This window comes from Mustela nigripes, chromosome 9, assembly GCF_022355385.1.
Source record: "Mustela nigripes isolate SB6536 chromosome 9, MUSNIG.SB6536, whole genome shotgun sequence".
NCBI classification, from domain to species: domain Eukaryota; kingdom Metazoa; phylum Chordata; class Mammalia; order Carnivora; family Mustelidae; genus Mustela; species Mustela nigripes.
Genome location: NC_081565.1, coordinates 898,158 through 917,571, shown reverse-complemented (window position 1 = coordinate 917,571; position 19,414 = coordinate 898,158). Strand labels below are relative to the sequence as shown.

The window sequence follows — 19,414 nt, the reverse complement described above, 5'->3', positions numbered from 1 at the left end:
CCCTTCCAAGACCAGGTCCCAGGGCACCTGCTCAGCTCCTTCTCCAAGCAAATGGCTGAGGCCTCAGAGTTGGAGCTGGGAGCCCCCCTCCCGAGACCGCCTCCCCTTCTCCCTGTGCAGGGCTGTGGGGCACCAGCTGTGGCAAGCAGATATGGTATCGGGTGGGGAGGGCCAGGTACCGCTGGACGTGCCCGTCCCCTCGGCTCCCTGTGAGCACAGGTGCCATCTCATGGCGCATGCCCTCTGTGAGCCCACGGGAGCCTCAGGGTCGCCGCTCCGGGCAGGGGCTGTTGTGACCACACGTCACCGATGAGGAGACAAGCTCCGGAGGTCTCACCGTGGTTGATGGCAGCCAGATGCCGGGGGCTGTGCCTGGCAGCGCCCGGCCACACTGCCTGGAACATTCATCGGATCAGTGACTGTCATTTATACATGGCTAAGCCATCTGGAAGCCGTGGACTGAGTTACGGAGGATGAAGCCCCTGGGTGCTTGGGGCCAGGGACACAGTTGGCACACGCTGGGCTCCCCCTCTGAGCTCCAGGAGACCTCAGAGCCTGACAGGGTCGGCGATGTGGCCGCAGCCAGAGCCACTGCAGCCCGTCCCACCCCTGCCGGGCCTACACCAGGCAGGCCTGGGCGGCGGTGGGCACAATGACTGTGGCCCGACCTTTGGTCTGAAGGAGCCAGGCAGGTGGGAGCTAACCTCGGCCAGGGGCCCCTTTCCTGGACCCTTTTACAGCCGGATGTTCATCCTCCCCCACACGGGGTGGGGCTCTCTGATGGGCAGCAGGTACAGAAGGGGCCCAGGCCCCACTGCAGGCGGCACAGTCTGTCCGTGGGGCCACGGGCAGATAACCGGGCAAAAGGGCCACAGGTTGCCCAGGGCGCACACCGTCTGTTCCCACTGGCCCGGCCATGCCTCTGCCCGGCTGCTTCCTGCCTGTCCTGGTCCTGCTTGTGGGTGAGTTGTTGGCTCCGGCTGCTAAGGCAGAGCCGGGCACAGGTGCAGGGGAGGAGGGGTACTAGGCCCTGGGTGAAGCTGGTGGGAGAGTGCGCAGGCCAAGTCGTCGAGAAAGGGGCAAGAATTCTGCTTCCTCTGGCCCCACTGTCCGTAGGTCCCAAGGCAAGACCCTAGTCCACCACTCCTAGACACACGGAGGCTGAGGAGAGGGCGGGGGCCCCTCCTGGGAACTGCTCCAGCCCCCTCCTCGGCCGCTGCCCCCCACTGGGGGCCCTTGGCCCTGTGCTCCCATCGCGCTACGCAGTCACCCTCTCCCAGGCCAGATGGACTCTGAAGGGCCCGGCTGGGAGCCCCAGGTGGCCGGACCCGCCCTCTCCCCACCTGACCTCTTGACCCGAGGCCCCAGAGCAGGCAAACAGCATCGCAGGTTTCCCTGGGACTGGGGGGCCACCCTGCCTCCAGCCACCCAGCTGTCTCTCTGTCGGCAGCTGGGCCCCTAGGCTGGACCGGGGCCCCCAGCAACTGCAGGGCCCCCCGCGAGGCCACATGCAACTTCGTGTGTGACTGCGCAGGCTGCTCCGACGAGACCCGCTGCGGTGAGCCAGGGCCGAGCAGGGGCGGGCGGGCGGGCCCACGACAGGCAGCCACTGACCTCCCACTCTCCAGGTTACCACGGAGCCTCGCCCACCCTGGGCGCCCCCTTCGCCTGCGACTTCGAGCGGGACCCGTGCGGCTGGCAGGACGTCAGCACCTCAGGCTACAGCTGGCTCCGAGACAGGGCAGGAGCCTCCCTGGAGGTTCTGGGGCCTCGCTCGGACCACACCCTCGGCACGGACCTCGGTGAGGCCTGGCTGGGTCCCCAGAGCGCCGCCTCCCCTCTTTCTTCCCAGCCCCGTGTCCTGACCTCTCTGCTGGGCCAGGCTGGTACATGGCTGTCGGCACCCATCGTGGCAAAGAGGCCTCCACAGCTGTCCTGCGCTCCCCTGTCCTGCATAACGCAGCCCCCACCTGCGAGCTGAGGCTCTGGTTCCACGCGGCCCCTGGAGGTGGGTGCCCGGGACCCTACTGCCGGGTGGGTGCCCTGAGGGGAGAGACCCAGAAAGGAAGGAGGGCTGCTGCAGAGCCTGGGAGGGCCCCAGTAGGAGGGACAGCATCGGAGGGCTGGACCCAGGGAGCAGCCCTGGGGCCTGAGTTGCCCCGGGGACCCCCCATCCCCCATTCCAGATGTGGCTGAACTGCGGCTAGAGCTGACCCACAGGGCCGAGACCTTGACCCTGTGGCAGAGCTCCGGGCCCTGGGGCCCAGGCTGGCAGGAGCTGGTGGTGGCCACTGGCCGTATCCGGGACGACTTCCAGGTGAGCTAGGGACGGTCTGGGTACTGGCGGCGGCAGGGAGGGCCTGAGCCTGGACTTAAGTCCTAAGGGCCCCACTCTCTTCAGGTGACCTTCTCTGCCACTCGAAACGTGACCCACAGGGGTACCGTGGCCTTGGACGATGTGGTCTTCAGGGGCTGTGGGCTGCCCAGTAAGGCCCCCCTGCCATGGGCCCACACTGGGGGTGGGGGGCTCACCTGCTCACACCCAACTCGGTCGGTCTTGAGCCTCTCCCCCAGCTGCCCCGGCCCCGCAGTTGGGGGTCACGGTGAAGGGCTGCCCCTCGCCCATCTCAGCCCCCCAGGCACACTGCCCTCTGGGGCATCACCATTGTGGAAACATGGCCTGTGTGGAGTCCCACCAGTTATGCGACGGAGAGGACAACTGTGGGGACAGCTCGGACGAGGACACGCCCATCTGCCGTGAGCTGGAGGGGCTGCTGCGGACCATCCAGAGAACATGGGGTGCTGGGGCGCGGGGGCGGGTCACGGAGAGGCCCTGCTGACAGTCTGAGCGCCCCGCCCCTGTCCTCCAGGCCACCACACCACCACCGACTTTGAGACGGGCCTGGGCCCGTGGAACCACTCGGAGGGCTGGGCCCGGAACCGCAGTGCGGGCGCCAGGCACCCAGCCTGGCCACGCCGGGACCACAGCCGGAACAGCGTGCAGGGTGAGGCCCGCCGGGGAGCGCCGGTCCTCACCTCCCGGAGCCCCGCCAGCCCTGCCCACACCTGTCTCTGCCCAGGCTCCTTCTTGGTCTCCACGGCCGAGCCCAGCGCCCCCGCCGTCCTCTCCAGCCCCGAGTTCCAAGCATCGGGGGCCCACAACTGCTCGGTGAGGCAGGGGACACAGGGTGGCTTGTCCGGGGGGCCTGGGCTGGCAGGTCTGCCTCACCTTGCACGGCTTCTTCTCAGCTCACCTTCTATCACTACCTGCACGGGTCCGTGGATGGCTCCCTGCAACTCTTCCTGCAGACTCGGAGCCCAGGCTCCCCCCAGGTCCCCGTCCTGCTGCGCAGGCGCCATGGGGAGCTGGGGGCCGCCTGGGTCCGAGACCGGGTGGACATCCAGAGCCAGCACCCCTTCCGGGTGAGGCCAGAGAGAGCAGTGGCTGGAAGGGGGAGGGTGGGCACGTGGGAGGTGCGGGGGGCCCCCAGAGCTTGAGCAGAGGAGCTCGGGGGGCGGGGTGCTGGCCCGGGTCCCTCCAGGCTGCCGCAGCAGAAGGCTGGTCCGCTTGTCAGTGAGGTCATCCTCCAGGGAAGGAGCCGTCATGATCACAGCCCCTCTTGTGGGGCTGTGGGAGGGCAGTGACCAGAGACGGTGTCCGGTGACATGGAAAGTAGAAGACGGGGCGCGGGCTGGAGGGAGCAGCGCTGGGGACGGTAGAGGGTGCTGGGGTGCGCCCTGAGCCGCCTCCGTGCCCTCAGATACTGCTCACTGGGCACACCGGCCCAGGTGGCGTTGTGAGCCTGGATGACCTCATCCTGTCGGACCACTGCCAGCCAGTCCCAGGTGGGCCCGTGAGCCCCTCCCTCCCCAGCAGGAGCGCCACTCCGGTCCGCCTGACCCCTGCTTTGCCTCCACAGACATGTCCAGTCCGCCCCCTGGGCTCTGGGCCCCGGCCCCTGGGCCCCAGCTGTCCAGCCTGCGGCCCCAGGACTTCTGCGAGCCGGGACATCTTTCATGTGGGGACCTGTGTGTCCCCCCAGAGCAGCTCTGCGACTTCCAGCACCAGTGCGAGGCGGGCGAAGACGAGCAGGAATGCGGTGAGGGGCGCCCCGGGCGGCGGGAGGCGGGGCCCGCCTTCCTCCGCACCCTCCCGCTCAGCGGGCCACTGTTCCAGGCACCTCGGACTTCGAGCCCCCCGCGGCCGGAGGCTGGGAAGACGCCAGTGTGGGGCGGCTGCAGTGGGGGCGTCTCCAGGCCCAAGAGAGCGGAGGCCCGGGTGCGGGCGGCAGCGGGGCCGCTGCGGGTGAGGCCTGAGCCCCCTGCCCACGAACCCTGTCCCCACGGGGCTCCTTGCTCTGCCTCTTCCCACTAGGGACCGTGTCTGCGGTGGGGGTCCCTGGCAGGAACTGGCTCTGAGCAGCCTCGCTCTTCCTCAGGGCACTTCCTGTCCTTGCAGAGGGCCTGGGGACAGCTGACGCCAGAGGCACGGGTCCTCACACCTCCCTTGGGCCCCTCGGGCCCCCGCTGCAAGCTCCGCATGGCTTACTATTTCCACGGTGACCCCCAAGGTACCACGCGGGGGCTGGCGAGAGCTCCCCAGTGCACCCTGTCGGGGGGGAGGGGGACGGGGGGGCGGGCCGGGTGGATCCACCAGGACCCCCTCGCCCAGGCTTCCTGGCACTGGTCGTGGTGGAGGGTGGCCGCCGGGAGCCCGTGTGGCAGGCCCCAAGCAGCAGCGGCGACTGGAAGGCGGACACGGTCCTTATCGGGGCGCGCCGCAGGCCTTTCCGGGTGAGGAGGACAGCCTGGGGGGGCGGCGCTCACCAAGCCGGGCCTGATTTAACAGCCCCTCCCTTGTGCTCCTGCCGCAGCTGGAGTTCGTCAGCCTGGTGGACTTGGATGGCCCTGGCCAGCAGGGTGCTGCAGTGGACGATGTGACCTTGGAGGACTGCAGCCCCGTGACGGCCACCGAGAAGGACTCAGGTCCCAGTCCCTCCCCAGGGGCCTCCCACCCAGACCACCCAGACGGACCCCTGGGAGCCCTCGCCCCCTCAGGACACAGGAGGCGCCTGGTGGTGCTGGGCTGTGCTGACCCCCCCGGTCCCCCCAGAGGTCTCCTGTAACTTTGAGCGGGACACTTGCGGCTGGCACTCCGGCCACCTCACAGATGCCCACTGGCGCCGAATCGCGAGCCGTGGGCCTGGGTACGACCACACCACAGGCCAAGGTAGGGTGGGGGCACCCAGGCCTGGGGAGCAGCTCTCAGAGTCAGGGAGCGGGTGGAGGGCAGTGCGCCCATCCTGGCCAAGTCCATCCCGGAAGCTGGCATCTTTGCGGCTCAGACCGGTGTCCCCATGGCAGGCTACTACTTGCTCCTGGATCCCACGGACCCCCCGGCCCGGGGCCCCGGGGCCCACCTGCTCACCCAGCCCCAGGCCCCAGCAGCCACCCAGGAGTGCCTCTCCTTCTGGTACCACCTCCACGGGCCCCAGATCGGTGAGTGATCCTCGGGCTGGGCGAGGGCTCCTTCTTCTGCCTCTCCAGAGCCCTGGAGGAGAGGCAGGAAGCCACCAGGAGCCGGACTCTGGCCCTCTCCCCCCGCCCCCTGCATCTAGGGACACTGCGCCTGGCAGTGAGGCGGGAAGGAGAGGCAGAAACCCTCCTGTGGTCGCGGAGCGGCACCCACGGCAACTGCTGGCACAAGGCCTGGGCCACCCTGCACCACCAGGCTGGCTCCGGCGCCAAGTACCAAGTGAGGCCCCACGCCTGGGGGGGCGGGGAGGCCAGGCAAGGCCCCCCGCCGCTGACACCCCTGGCCCCCAGCTGCTGTTCCAGGGCCTCCGAGATGGCTACCACGGGACGATGGCGCTGGACGACGTGGCTGTGCGGCCTGGGCCCTGCTGGGCCTCCAGGCGGTGCTCCTTTGAGGACTCGGCCTGTGGCTTCTCCAGCAGCGGCCAAGGCCTCTGGACACGACAGACCAATGCCACGGGCCATGCCTCCTGGGGCCCCCGCACCGACCACACCACAGAGACGGCTCAGGGTACGTGGCAGGGGTCGGGGGTGCCCGGGGGAGTCAGACGCAGGCTGACATTGGCACCCCCCAGGACACTACATGGTGGTGGACATGAGCCCACATGCCCTGCCCCGTGGCCACGTGGCCTCCCTGACCTCAGAGGAGCACCAGCCTCTGACCCAGCCCGCCTGCCTGACCTTCTGGTACCACCTGAGCCTCAGAAACCCAGGTGAGGAGCGGCAGGGGCTGCCCAGGAGCCCCCAAGGGGCTGTTCCTTGTGGCGGCTGCTGACCGGGCCGGCCGTGTGCCGGCGGCAGGCACCTTGCAGGTCCGCGTGGAGGAGGCCGGGAGGCAGCAGGGGCTCAGCCTCAGCGCCCACGGGGGCTTTGCCTGGCGCCTGGGAAGTGTGGACGTGCAGGCGGAGAGGGCCTGGAGGGTGAGTGTGGGAGGCAGGGGGCCTTCTCCCCTTCGAGGGCGGTCCGGACCCCGGAGGCGGCTCCCCCCCACCCCCCCGTGCCATGCAGGTGGTATTTGAGGCGGTCGCCGCTGGTGTGGAGCGGTCCTACATCGCACTAGACGACCTGCTGCTCCAGGACGGGCCCTGCCCCCGGCCAGGTGGGAGCACCTCCCCTGCCCAACCCTCGCACGTGCTCCAGACCAACCCCAAGACGCCTGGCCCGGCCCTGGACCAGAGAGGGGAAACGGGGGCAGCCCTGCTGACCTGCCCAGGTCTCTCGCAGCTTCCTGTGACTTCGAGGCCGGCCTGTGCGGCTGGAGCCATCTGCCCTGGCCCAGCCTGGGAGGGTTTAGCTGGGACTGGAGCAGTGGGGCCACGCCTTCCCGGTACCCCCAGCCTCCCGTGGACCACACTCTGGGCACAGAAGCAGGTGGGTCTGAGATGCGGAAGGGGCCCCGGAGCCACACACAGTGCCAGAGGCACACGCCCCACCTCACCGTGGGCCAACGAGCCCAGCCGGTCCGGGCTCCCACCCCCGTCGGCGGGGTCCACTCCAACCCATCAGCTGGCCTGGAGCCCTGCCCTCTCTCATTTCCAGGCCACTTTGTTCTCTTTGAAACCGGTGTGCTGGGCCCAGGGGGCCGGGCGGCCTGGCTGCGCAGCCAGCCTCTGCCTGCCACCGAGTCCTCCTGCCTCCGATTCTGGTACCACGTGGGTTTTCCGGAGCACTTCTGTGAGTGCAGCTGGGCCTCCAGCACCTGGGTGGCAGGAAGAGCTGGGGCCAGGAGCAGCCCTGACCTGCCCTGACCCCCGCTTGCAGACAAGGGGGAGCTGAGAGTGATCCTGAGCAGCGCGCAGGGCCAGCTGGCCGTGTGGAGCGCCGGCGCACACCGGCGGCACCAGTGGCTGGAAGGCCACGTGGAGGTGGTCAGTGCCGAGGAGTTCCAGGTGAGGCCTGGCGGCCCTTGAGCCTGGAGATCCCAGAGGCCTCCGACAGGGCCAGCCTCCTCTAGCCCACACAACCCCTTCTCCCTCCCGGTCAGATCGTGTTTGAAGCCACACTAAGCGGCCAGCCGGCCCTGGGGCCCATTGCCCTGGACGACGTGGAGTATCTGGCCGGGCAGCCCTGCCAGCGGCTCACATCCAGCCAAGGTGAGCCCTGCCCAGGTCCGCCAGCTCTGTTCGTGCTTGGGGCCCCCGTCGGGCACAGCAGCTCATGGCCCACGTGGCTGCCAGTGGCAAGGCTTCCAGCCCAAGAGGCCAAGAAAGTCACCAAGATCGGCCCCACACCACCCCCCGCCCCCCGTCCACTCCCTTTTTTAAAGATTTATTCATGTGCGGAGAGAGAAGGCTCCTGTGGGAGAGCGGGCGGCGGAGGAGGGGCGGAGGAGGGGCGGAGGAGGGACTTTCAAGCCGACTCCCAGAGCAGGGAGGGCAAGTCGGGTGAGACCATGATCTGAGCTGAAGTAAGACTCCACATGTAACCAAGCCACGCAGGCACCCATCTCCTCTCCTTCTGGGCTGGGCCACCCTGGTCCTTGGTCCCTCGGGAGCCCAGCCAGGTCTGCGTCCCCTTCCTGGACCGGCACTGCATGCCGTCACTCCCGCAGAGGGGGCGGACGCTGCGCAGACCCTGCAGCAGGTGCCCCGTCCCACCAGAGACCACCACCAGCCTGGTTGTGGAGCTCTTGCTGGCTGTCTCTTGGTGACAAAGAGGCGGGTCTAGCTTGGGGCCATCTGAACAGAGCAGCTACCTGCCAGGTCCCTGGCCTCAGCCTGGCGCCCCCCTCCAGCCTGCTGGGGCCTCAAGGACGGGCCATCTCACGTGTCCTCAGCTGTCGGGGCAGGGCTGATGGGCAGGGCTTGAGTCCCAGGGCTCACATGCCCACGGCACACAGGGGACACAGCACTGGCCGCATCGGTGCCGACCATCGTCGGCAGCGCCCTCCTCGTGCTCATCGTCCTGGTGCTGATTGGACTTGGGGGATGGCGCTGGTTGCAGAAAGAGAGGAGCTGCCCCTCCCGGGCCGAGACAGCAGCCGTGGCCCCGGGCTTCGACAACATTGTCTTCAATGCGGTAGGCACCCCTGGGTGAGGCCAGCGGGCAGGGGAGACTGCGGGGAAGTCCTCCTGGCCTGGCCTGGCCTGGCCGGCTGGGGGTGCCTACATCCCCCACCACTCAGAGGCTCCCTTCCTTCCATCTAGGATCATGTCACCCTGCCGGCTTCGCTCACCGACCCCCAGTAGATGGCCCAGAGACTGGCTCCCCAGACAAGCACCCCCCGCCAACCGCAGTCCTGTCCAGGGAATAACACCTGCCTTTCCCCCAGGATCCCTGGAGCCCCCAGGCTGTGACTCTGCACAGAGACTGCCACCCACGTGCCTGGGGACGGTCCTCACCCCAACAATAAATGCCCTGGCCTGTGAGGGCAGCCCCCACTTACTGGCTGAGGTCCGTGCCTCCTGCCGGGTCAGCCGCAAAGAGGGCTCCCAGGGCTCCGCAGCTGAAAGCATGTACTTGGGGGTGCCTCCCACGCATCTCAGGGACTCGGTGACCACACCAGACAGGACCCGGGGCCAGAGGCACAGAGACACACAGACACACACAGTGCACCGTGATAAGCCCGTGCCCCAGGCCCGGCAGTCACCCCAACACTCAGGTGGCCCAGCCCAGCCCATGGGATCCTGACCCAAGCCCCGTCCCTGCCTTGCTGGGTGTTTCCGCATCTGACTTAGGACAGGGAAAGACCCCCACAGTGCAGGCGACGGACCGAGGAGCAAACGCTTATCTGGGTATAAGGGGGCACAGAGTGGGTCTGGGTGGGGGGGCGATGCTCTGCTGTGTCCACGATTCTAAATAAAGGTCCCACGTCCACTGTCCCACGGTAGAGGTCCTGTGTCTTAAGGGCCCCCATGTCCACCATCCCATGGTCAAGTTGAAGTGGTCCCCAAAATGATGTGTCTCAAAACACAGGTCACTCGGTGCCCTGTGATGCCGCTGAGGTCACTGGCAGGCCAAGCTGAGGTTCCTGCCGTCCTCACAGGCTCTGAGAAGGAAGGCCACCCCTGTCTCTGAGCTGTTAGAGCCCCTGGTGTGCCACATACCCTCCCTAATAAAACGGAACAGAATCTCTCCAGTCCAGGAAGGGTCCCCCTGGCCACCCACACAGCCAGGTGCTCTCCGCCTACCTGCAGGAAGGCCCCCCCCCTTGCCATGCCAGGCCACTGGGGAGCCCAAGCCAGGGGAGCACATGGGTCTGGTGCCCCGAGGCAACGCCCACAAAGCGTCCCAGCAAAGGGTGACAAGGAAACAGCGCTGCAGAGTGACCTTCACGGTCCTCAGGCACCACCCCCCACCCCCACCACGGCATGTCACAAAACCCGTGTCCTCCTATGCTGGGGGCCAAAGTGGCGCGCTGAAGGCGTGGCCGACCGCACTAGACAGACCGACTCTCCACCAGCAGGAAGCGCAACAATCGTTTATTGGCTTCCCTGAAGGCCGGACCGGAGACAGCATCTGCTCTTCCCATCGGGCCGCCCCACCCCACAGCCCCCGCCAGCGTGAGGTGGTCCCACTCAGAGCCCCCCGGGGAGTCACCCCAAGACTGGGCAGACACTGGGGATGAGAAGGAAAGAAGATCAGGAGAAGCAATACTTCGCAAGGTTTTGTGTGACAGCAGGTATGGACAGAGGGAGTTCCTGGGCAGGGCCGGCGCCCCGCGTCCCGCTCGGCCGCGTGAAGAGACCCGCGCTGGCGCGGGTGGTCAGGGGAACCGGCCGGACGAGACCAGCCGGAACGCACTGATTTCGAGGCTTTGCGTTCATTTCGCCCTTGGCCCCTTCTCAATCGGCTTCCCGATGTCCTTCCCCCGGAGCTTGAGGCCTGAAAGAGCCATTGGCCCACTCACCGCCGCGGCGGCCACTCCAGGACCCGAGAGGCAGGACAGCACACGGCGCTCCCAGCCGTCCCCCCAAGGTGGCAGCAGCACCCACCCCACCCTGTGAGCCCCAGCCCCGTCCTCCACAGGAAGGAGCCGCGGAGAGAGCATGGGGGCCAAGGACCGCCCCCTCCGGTCCTGGCTGGGCCCAGCCCACAGTCCGGGCACCGGCTAACCTTCCAGGGTAGAGGGCAGCTGGGCCCTCCCAGAACTAGGGCTCCAGTGCTCTGGGAGCTCCATGTGCTCGGTGCCACACCGACACCACGGCGCGGCCACTGAGCCTTCTATCCACAGGCCGGAGGGCGCTGGCCAGCAACAAAGCAAGGGCATAGAGGAAACGTGAAAGCCAGGGTGGGGGGGGGGATGACACTCAGACAACACACTCGGGAGTTTCTTAAGGGTCTGGAGAATTCCGCAGCCTCGGGGGCCTTCCTGTGCTCGGTAGCTGCCCTGTACCTGGTCAGGCAGCAGCAGCGGGGACCCGACAGAGGACCAAAGGACACTCACCGATAGCTCTCTCAATTTTGCCCAGAACCTGGTTATTAGGAATGGCCCGTCCACTCTCGTAGTCTGCGATGACCTGTGGCTTTTCGTTGATTTTCTAAAGAGACGGATTTTGCCCATGACAACTCCAACAACGGCAGGTCACAAAATGAGCACACGGCCAAGGGAGTCGCCACGAGCACCACCTTCCGTGGCAACACATGGCCAAGGGCCTTCCTAGGTGCCTGCCCTCAGAGGCCCCGGGGTCTGCACACGATGGAAGCCATGCCACATTCAGGAGATAATGACAGCTCGGCTGATACAGCTTCCCCAGGGGCTCCCAGGGCCAAGCGCCACTAAAAGCCACCCCCAGCCGTGCAGCGGTGCGTTCGGACCACCGACCTCCCACCTGCCCAGCCGCAGCCTGGGAGGAAGGGCCCTGCCGTGCTCACCGTCGCCAGGTCCTTCTGCGTCAGCCCCTTGCTCTGCCGGCCTTGCTGGATCACCTTGCCCACCTCCAGGGTCACGCGGTCGTGGTGCAGCTCCTCGGTCTCCCGGTCGAGCTTGGCCGTGTTCTTGGTGATCGAGTGCTGTCTGTTCTGGCCGGCGGCCCCTGCACCGGCACGAGGCGAAAGCAAAGCACAAGGTTTGCCACAAACCCCCAACAAAGCCATTTCAGAACAGGAAGCGGGCCCACAGGCGGCCTGTGCCACGGTGACCCCGGAAGCCAGGCACCGGAACACAGGGAACCCCACAGGCTGAAGAGCACGGGGCGCAGAACCTCGTGTGAGTTCTCGCCTGACTACGCCCAGCACCGCTGCTCTGCTAAGACCCCAGCCCACCTCCAGCCCCCCGCAGCCGTCCCGACACCCCGGGGGCACGGCAGGTGTGCGGATGCCTGGTGCAGAGAGCGCCCGACGGCACCCGCGTCTGGTGAGGAAGCACACTACTCACATTTCTTGGACGTCTCCACATCCTCTCCACGTCTCTGAGCCGCCAAGATGGCCTAAGAACGCGAACACAGTTTCCGGTTAAAATCCGATCTGCGGACACCAGCGCCAGCTGCTGTGGGCCGGTCAGTCCGCTGTGCACGTCCGGGGCCTGTGCAGCCCAGGGAGCCTGGCCCGCAGCTCGTGTCCTGAAGCTCTGTCCAAGCCAGAGGAGCAAGGCCGAGTCGACAGCCCGAGCTCTGCACACAAAACCCTCCGCCCTCCGGTACCGCGAGCTGACGATGGATCTTCCGCAGAAGCAGCATGGGACAAGGGACGCCCGGAGCTGGCCGGCATCAGACTCGGCCACTCCGACTCCTAACACGAGAGCCACGGCCCACGCCCCCAAACGTCGCCAGCAAGACCAACACCCTGTGACCTCCACCCGCCAAATGTTAGGAAGAGGTACTTCCCGACTGGAACGCCTCACAGAGGCCACCGGGCCGAACAGAGTGGCACGTTCAGAGACGCTTCCAGCACGTGTCCACGTGACTGCTAGCTCGTACTGCTTAGCTTCCTCGGGGAGAAAGGACAGTGGGTTTGGTTCTGACCCCGCAAGCGAGCAACTCAGGGCAGGTCAGGGAATGCCAGTTCCCGGGGCTGCAGCTAATCCTGACCCAGACCTGGCCGGCGGGTGTAGGCCCAAGACCCCCAAGGGTAGAAACTTAGCAGGGGGGCACTGACCAGCGTCTCCACACTTGCATCGGACTCACACGTGAACTGGGGGTAGATAAGCCAAGCTAGGAACCTTCTCTCCCTCCAGAGCCTGTCACCTTCGCTCCAGTGACCCAGAAGCAGAGTCCACCTGTGCCCTGGGTCTCTAGGCCACCTCGGTGCAGGGACAAGGGCTGCCCGCATCCCAAAACAGGCCTCAGTGAGGCTCCACAGCCAGCCTTGGGCGGGCCAAGCACTGGCAGAGGAGACCCTGAGTGCACCCAGGCGGCCGCCCCCTATCTGCGCCCCAGTCCCTCGGGGGGTACTCCCCCTCCCCCGGGCCCCTGCTCACCCCATCCCCGCTGTCACTGGCCACAAGCCCACCCGGGCCGCATTCAGAGCCTCCACGACCTGGGGCCTTACCTGGGCCTCCCCACCACGCACGCATCACTGGCCCCAAACACTGCCGGACCCTTCCACAGCCCTCCCGGCCCAGCGGTCCACGCCCCCACCCCCGTCCTCCCCCGTCCTCCCCCCACCCCTCCGGCCCCCCCACGCTCTGCGCCCAGGCCCTCCCTCTCCCTGGCCCCTGGCCCTGGCCCCCACCCGACCTCCGTCGCACACCGTCTCCGCCCGGCCGTCTTCCCTGCCCCGGTCTCCGGCCTCCCATCCCGGGCGCCACGCCCTCGCCCCCGGCCCTGGCTGGCCCAGCGTCGTCCTGGCCCCCGCAGCCCGGGTGTCCAGCCTCGTCCCCGCCCCGCCCCCCGCCCGCGCCCGGCCCCGCCCCGCGTCCTCCGCCCGGCCGCCCTGAGCCCCGAGGCCCGCCCGGCGCCGCACCTGCTTGGACTTGGCCTGGGCGGCCGTGGGGCCCTTCTTGCGCAGCACCGTCACCGTGTCCCAGTCGCTCTCGGCCATGGCGGGCGGGCAGGTCCGGCGGTCCGTCCGGCGGCTCCGCGGCAGCTGCTGGAGACCCGGCGACGCGACGTCCCCTCGTCGCTCGGCCGCTTCCGGCGCCGGCCGCCCGCCCGCCCCCGCGTCCCCATTGGCCGGCGGCCCGGGGGGGCGGGCACTTCCCGCGGCTCGCGCCCCATCCCCGCCCCGCGCCCGGCTCGGCCCCGCGGGCGGCGGGCGGCGGGCTGCGCGCGACGTGGGGCGGGAGACGTCGGGGCCGTGCGCTGTCAGGGCGCGGAGGGGCGGGCGGGGAGCGGGGAGCGGGGAGCCCCGCCGCGGAGCGGGGGCCTCGGGGGGGGGGGCGGGGCGCCGAGGGGACGGGGGCGCGGGTAGGGGAAGGGAGGAGGAGGAGGGGTGCGGTGCGGCCGCGCAAGGGACAGGGTGCGGTGGGAGGGGCCGGTGCTTGGGACGCGCCCGGAGGACGGGACCCCCGGAGCCGCGGCCGGTGCAGAGGGGGCTGCGGGGGAGCTGCCGTGGTCTCGGACGCAGGGTGCGTGCTCTGTGCGGCCGCCCCGCGTGCGCCCTGCCGTCGGGTCCGCGCCGTCGGGTCCGCGCCGCAGCGGGGCTGGGGCGGGCCTCGAGCCTGTGCACTTGGAACCGCTAAAAACACACGTAAAACCGTAAAAATAAGGTTACAAAAGAGTATTCTTCCGTAGCGTGTGTCGCTCGTGTGACCTTCGAAACGCGCCTCCCTTTCCCTACAGTAGTGGACAGCCCTTTGCGGTAACGGATGGACAGAAGGTCTGACACGCACCACAGGCATCACAGAATTTGAGAAAAAATAACATTCGTGTGAATTAACAAGTGCGTCTCCTTCACGCTTTTGCTTACGTTTTCGGGTGTATTTTCCTTGGACGCCGGGTCATGGCTTTCCAGAACTGTTCCTGTGAAAAACCGGGACTGCTCAGACACTTCCCCAGGGCGCTTGGTAGGATCTGGATCCGATGCTGGTCCTGATGTTGGTTTGGGTGACACCTGGGGCTCCGCACAGAGCTCCTCCAGGATGTCTGATGAGTGCGGTCCCCACCCAGACAGAAGAAAGGCGAACGGTGTATTAGGTCGTACCTACTGGTCAACGAGCCACTCGTCAGCGGAGACGGCTTCTGGTTTACCCTGCTGTTGAGGGGAACCAAGTCCTCCGCTCGCAATTCGCAGACTGATTTCTGGTTCACACCACAAATCTTGCGGCTTCCTCACGTCCACGGGCTTATGCTGTGCAGGGGGTAATTGGCAGCCACAGAAGACTACCCACCCCAGGAAAGGCAGGCAAGACTGAGCATCATAAAACATCCCATAAACCCCAGCTAAGCACATCCCCACTCAAGGTTGCCCTAGTGGGGTCCCCAAAGCGCTTGTGATCGGCCAGAAAGAGAGACGAAGGAACAACGCGTGTGAAAAGAGGCTGCGTCTTAGCTAACGGTGTTTAAATAAGTCCAGGAGCTTCACCCGCATTTGGCCGTGTGACCCCTGCTGAGCTCTCAGCAGGAGCCGGTGCATCAGCTCCGGAGTGTTGCAACCCTGGTTGGCTCAGACCCAGAGAACAGTTACCTAGACCTCCGTGTCCTCTGTCTGTGCGGGGGTCTGCCATCTAGCCTTTGGTCAGGATGCCAGGCCTGAGGCTGCAAAGACTTCCAGTGCCTCTGTCCTTGTGGCACTCTCTCTGACCAGGACACGGGTGATGCAGGGGTCTGTACCCCACCCCCGACACCTATGCTTACCTGTGCACACCCTCCCCTGGCTCTGGGAGCTTCCCATTTCCTCAGCGTCCCGGGACGAGTAGCCTCAGGCTTGCAGCTGCAGCAGCTGTCAGGAGAACCAGCTCGAGCAGCTTCCATCTTCCCTCCAGGGGCGCCTCGCCAGTCACGGTAGTGACCCTTCTGCCCGCACCGTTTGCAGTAAGCAGTCTACCGGTGCTACCCACTCACCTTCAGCAAACAGTAATGGCGCCTTCCGGAAGGCAAAAAACGGAGCCGTTTCTGTATTTCTAATATAAAGTTTAAATATTGTATCCCTAATGAAAAACGAACACTGTTACCAACTAAAAACTGTCTAGTAAAATGTCACGAATGTGAGAGTCTGCATACCTCAAGAGGGAAGGGTTATTCACACATCTCAGGACTATTCACGGTTAGGGCGGCAGACAGACGCTAAGGTGTTTCTGTGATTCCCCCTCCTGGCAGTCCAGCCTTTGTGCGAGCCCCGCCCCCTCTAAAGTATCTTTTTTTACTGTAGTCAAATACACTTAACATGAAATTACCATCGTCACCATTTTGAGCATACAGCTTAGTGTTAGATGTACTTGTGCTGTTGGGAAACCGTCCCTATCCGTCAAGGCCATGACTTCGTTTCGTAGAACGGAAACTCTGTCCCCCTTCGCTAACTTCTTATCCCGCATGCCCCCCCACCCCACCACAAGCCCTCGGCAACCTCCATTCTATGATTCTGCGATTTCAGCTCTTCTAGGGACCTCCAGCAAGTGGAATCCTACAGTATTTGCCCTGTTGTGACTGGCTCTCTTAGCAGTGTCCTCAAGGCTTACGGGTCTTACAGCAGGTGTCAGACCCTCCTTCCTTTCTGTGGGGGACACTATTCCGTGGCCTGTACAGTCCTCGTTCTGTCCCTCTGTCCACTCATGGGCACCGGCTGCTTCCCCCATTAGCTCTTATGAATAGAGGTAGAATTTCATGATGTGGTTTTCTATCCCAATCATTTGCTCAGCACTTTGGGCCTTCTGAGTTTAGAAAATAATGCTCTTTGGTTTGGGGATATTTTCTTGTGTTATTATTTTTTTTTTTTAGATTTTATTTATTCATTTGACAGAGATCACAAGTAGGCAGAGAGGCAGGCAGAGAGAGAGGAAGCAGGCTCCCTGCTGAGCAGAGAGCTCGATGCGGGGCTTGATCCTAGGACCCTGGGATCATGACCCAAGCCGAAGGCAGCGGCTTAACCCACTGAGTCACCCAGGCGCCCTCTTTTTTTTTTTTTTTAAATAACATCTTCTCTCTTGTCAGCTTCCACTCCCAGGAACCCCTAAGATGTTAGAGTCCATTACTGAGACCCTAATGTTCTTGTTTCTATTTTTAAATTCCCTTTCAGGGACACCCAGGTGGCTCAGTCGGTGAAGCATCTGCCTTTAGCTCAGGTCATGATCCAGGGGTCCTGAGATCGAACCCCTGATCAGCGGGGAGCCTTCTCTCTCTCTCCCTCTGCCCCTCCCCCGCTTGTGCTCTCTACTGCTCGCTCTATCTCTAAGAAACAAATAAAATCTTTAAAAAATAAGAATTAAAAAAACAAAAGAGGGCGCCCGGGTGGCTCAGTGTGTTAAGCCTCTGCCTTCGGCTCAGGTCATGATCTCAGGGTCCTGGGATCGAGCTCCTCCACATTGGGCTCTCTGCTCAGCGGGGAGCCTGCTTCCCCACCCCCACCCCCCGCCTGCCTCTGCCTGCTTGTGATCTGTCAAATAAATAAATAAAATCTTAAAAAAAAAAAAAAAGAGAGAGAGAGAGAGACCACATCCATGCGGTGACAGCGTCTGAGTGACTTTCCAGCTGCGGAGATGTCTGAAAGCCAGGAGGACGGGCTGTGTTTATGGAGACACGGGCCGAAGCACAATTTCTAGAACGCGGTGGAAGCTGCACCTCTGGGACCCCTGCTAAGCGTATCTTTCATAAGGTCATCCCTAATCCGTGGCTTTGTGTGTAATTACCAGAATGCAGTTTAGTAAAAAGTGTCCTTTGACCAACAATGGGCAGAAATAGATGGCACATGTGGCTGGCCGTGGACTGAACGTGACAAGGAGAAAAGGATCGATCACGACAAAACCGTTGTCAAATTTGCAGATGTCGAGCCTCAGAAACAGACTGGGCCCTAACACTCACTACTGTGGAAAAACTTACGTGTTGGTATAAGTATTCCCTTGTTTTTGAGAAAATACAACAAAGTAAAGAAAGTTTTAATCCATCATTTTTTCCTTGTTTATACTTTGTTGACTGCATCGCTTTCTTTTTTGCTGGCACAGTTGTGTACGTGAAGTTCAGACAAAGCACATTTTTCCTGCTTTGTCTTCCGGCCACTGTCCTCCCTGAACACGCCTGGTGGTGTGGAGGGGGCGCCGAGCAGGACCCGTCCATCCAGCCGTCAGTGAGGACTGGGGAGGCCCGTGTGCGGGAGAAGGCAGGGCTGTGACCCCGGGAGGGAGCGCGGGCCACCGGACGGGGCACCGGGGAGCGACTCGCTTCAGCCCCAGTCAGGCTCCGCAGAGATCCGGCGGGGCAGGCGGGGCATCGGGGAGGATCCCCGGGAGAGAAGGGAGGCCCGCGGAGCGGGGGTGCACATGGGTGTGGCCCGGGGTCCGGGAAGCAAGGAGGGCCGGCGGACAGGCGGCAGGGCCAGCGGCGGGGGTGCCAGCCGGGCCCAAGCAGGCTGAGTCCGGGACCGGGGTTCGAGCCCCAGGGCGGAGGCAGCGGCGGGGGCCCAGGCGAGCCCGCGTGGCAGGGCGGACAGAGGCCCCGAGGGCCACTTGGAGCCTCCCAGACACCGGGCTGGGGGCCTTGGCCAAGCGACCGCCTTGGCGGGTCCGGGTGTGAGAGCAGCGGCGCACGCACGGCTGGCAGGTGTGAAGCGAGGCGGCGCCCGCAAAGCCCCCGCGGAGAGCCGGTGCGCGGGGCTCCGGGCCCGGCGGCAGTTCCGGCGGAGGCCGGCAGGCGGCGAGCGCAGACCGGCGGCGGCGCCCGTGTGGGCGGGGCGAGGAGGGCGAGGACCGGGGCTGGGCGGTTTGGCGCCGCCAGTGGCCCCTGGGACCTGCGCTCCGTCCAGCCGTTACCGACCATGCCTTCATCTATCCAACAAGAACAAGCCAGGAACTGAGCCCCGAATGAGGCCAAAGGGACCACCGACCTCCAGGGACCCACATCTGGGGGAGGAGAGAAACTCGGCACAGACTGTAGTCACGTGGGGCATGGGGAGGGGAACCCTCTTAACACAAGGCTGCCAGGGGAGAGACTCATCTTTATCTGGAGACCTGAGGACCTCCAGAAGCCCCAGGCAGATGGCAAGTACCTGGGAGAGGCAGGGAGCTGGTCCATGGCAGGGTCTGGCTGGTGCAAAGGCCCCGGGGCCAGGTCTGCCTGGTGGGCAGAGGCTAGGGATGGCCTGGGCATTTTTCTTTAGGTATCCTACACGCAACATGGGTCTCAAACGCACAACTCCAAGATCAAGAGTCACATGCTCCACTGACTGAGCCACCCAGCTGCCCCGAGACTGGGCATTTTTATAAAATTCTGCATGTGAGGCTGTTGCCTGGGCCTTTGGCTTTGGGGTATGGTGCGGCATTTGTGTTCTGAGGTTGGCTGAAGGGAGGAGTGCGTTAAATGGAGTAGGGACGAGCTGCTCCTGGGTGGGGGAATTTGGGGTGATCTTTGTTTTCTTCGTGGTACTTTCCTGTGTTTTCCAGAGCTTCTGAAGTCAGCTTCTGTTGCTGAAAACACAAATGTTTTTCAATCAGCTATAACACCAGGTGGGGGGGTGTGTAGTGAACACGTCCCGCCTCTTCTCTCCTCCAGGACTTTCTGAGCATCTCTCCAAGTCCACAGAGCACGAATGGCCATGGAGACGGTGATCCATGTCTGGCGGCAGAGGACGCTGTGTCCCACGGGTGTTGGTCACCACCATGCCTTCTCCATCAGCAGCACTTAGGAGGCCGCAGGCCAGGTGTCGGCTGCAGTGTGCGTCCCAACGTGCAGCCAGGTCCATGCCTCTCTCGGGGCAGGGGTGCGCTGAGGCCCAGAACAGCGGCCCTCTGTTGCCTCTGGACCCCAGCCTTCAGGGAGCAGTGGAAGCCCGAGGTGGGCCCTCCTAGTCTGCTCGGGGCTGCCCCAGGCCCTCCCCAGGCCCTCCCACTGCAGCTGCCTTGGGCGGAGTTTTG

The 19,414-nt window shown here is 64.9% G+C and overlaps 2 protein-coding genes across 2 annotated transcripts; one reads left to right on the top strand and one right to left on the bottom strand.

Moving 5' to 3' along the window:
- Nucleotides 1–570: 570 nt before the first annotated feature.
- MAMDC4 (MAM domain containing 4) lies at nt 571–9,295 on the top strand. Its single transcript, XM_059412125.1, has 29 exons — nt 571–692; nt 1,425–1,558; nt 1,629–1,802; nt 1,883–2,008; nt 2,187–2,317; nt 2,402–2,486; nt 2,632–2,757; nt 2,871–3,005; nt 3,081–3,169; nt 3,250–3,423; nt 3,762–3,846; nt 3,921–4,100; nt 4,178–4,306; nt 4,440–4,571; nt 4,673–4,794; nt 4,875–4,986; nt 5,114–5,230; nt 5,365–5,499; nt 5,619–5,755; nt 5,827–6,046; nt 6,111–6,248; nt 6,337–6,455; nt 6,544–6,634; nt 6,760–6,906; nt 7,075–7,209; nt 7,297–7,424; nt 7,520–7,628; nt 8,375–8,553; nt 8,682–9,295. Exons 1-29 carry the CDS (start codon nt 571–573, stop codon nt 8,721–8,723), a joined length of 3,753 nt encoding a protein of 1,250 aa, XP_059268108.1. The 3' UTR covers nt 8,724–9,295.
- A 645-nt stretch (nt 9,296–9,940) lies between these two features.
- EDF1 (endothelial differentiation related factor 1) lies at nt 9,941–13,565 on the bottom strand. The gene is made up of 5 exons (XM_059410276.1): nt 13,378–13,565; nt 11,852–11,903; nt 11,350–11,510; nt 10,922–11,015; nt 9,941–10,359 (listed from the first exon to the last, which is right to left on the bottom strand). Exons 1-5 carry the CDS (start codon nt 13,453–13,455, stop codon nt 10,298–10,300), a joined length of 447 nt encoding a protein of 148 aa, XP_059266259.1. The 5' UTR covers nt 13,456–13,565; the 3' UTR covers nt 9,941–10,297.
- Nucleotides 13,566–19,414: the final 5,849 nt, after the last annotated feature.

What these genes read in the sequence shown, in the direction of transcription:
- MAMDC4 (XM_059412125.1), top strand. Translation starts at nt 571, where the DNA reads ATGTGGCCGCAGCCAGAGCCACTGCAGCCCGTCCCACCCCTGCCGGGC. An exon ending in AGAGCCAGCACCCCTTCCGG is followed by an intron (nt 3,424 to 3,761) that starts GTGAGGCCAGAG and finishes CCGTGCCCTCAG; the next exon opens with ATACTGCTCACTGGGCACAC. An exon ending in GCTCCGGCGCCAAGTACCAA is followed by an intron (nt 5,756 to 5,826) that starts GTGAGGCCCCAC and finishes CCTGGCCCCCAG; the next exon opens with CTGCTGTTCCAGGGCCTCCG.
- EDF1 (XM_059410276.1), bottom strand. Translation starts at nt 13,455, where the DNA reads ATGGCCGAGAGCGACTGGGACACGGTGACGGTGCTGCGCAAGAAGGGC. An exon ending in CGCAGAAGGACCTGGCGACG is followed by an intron (nt 11,016 to 11,349) that starts GTGAGCACGGCA and finishes CCGTCTCTTTAG; the next exon opens with AAAATCAACGAAAAGCCACA. An exon ending in CAAAATTGAGAGAGCTATCG is followed by an intron (nt 10,360 to 10,921) that starts GTGAGTGTCCTT and finishes TGGCTCTTTCAG; the next exon opens with GCCTCAAGCTCCGGGGGAAG.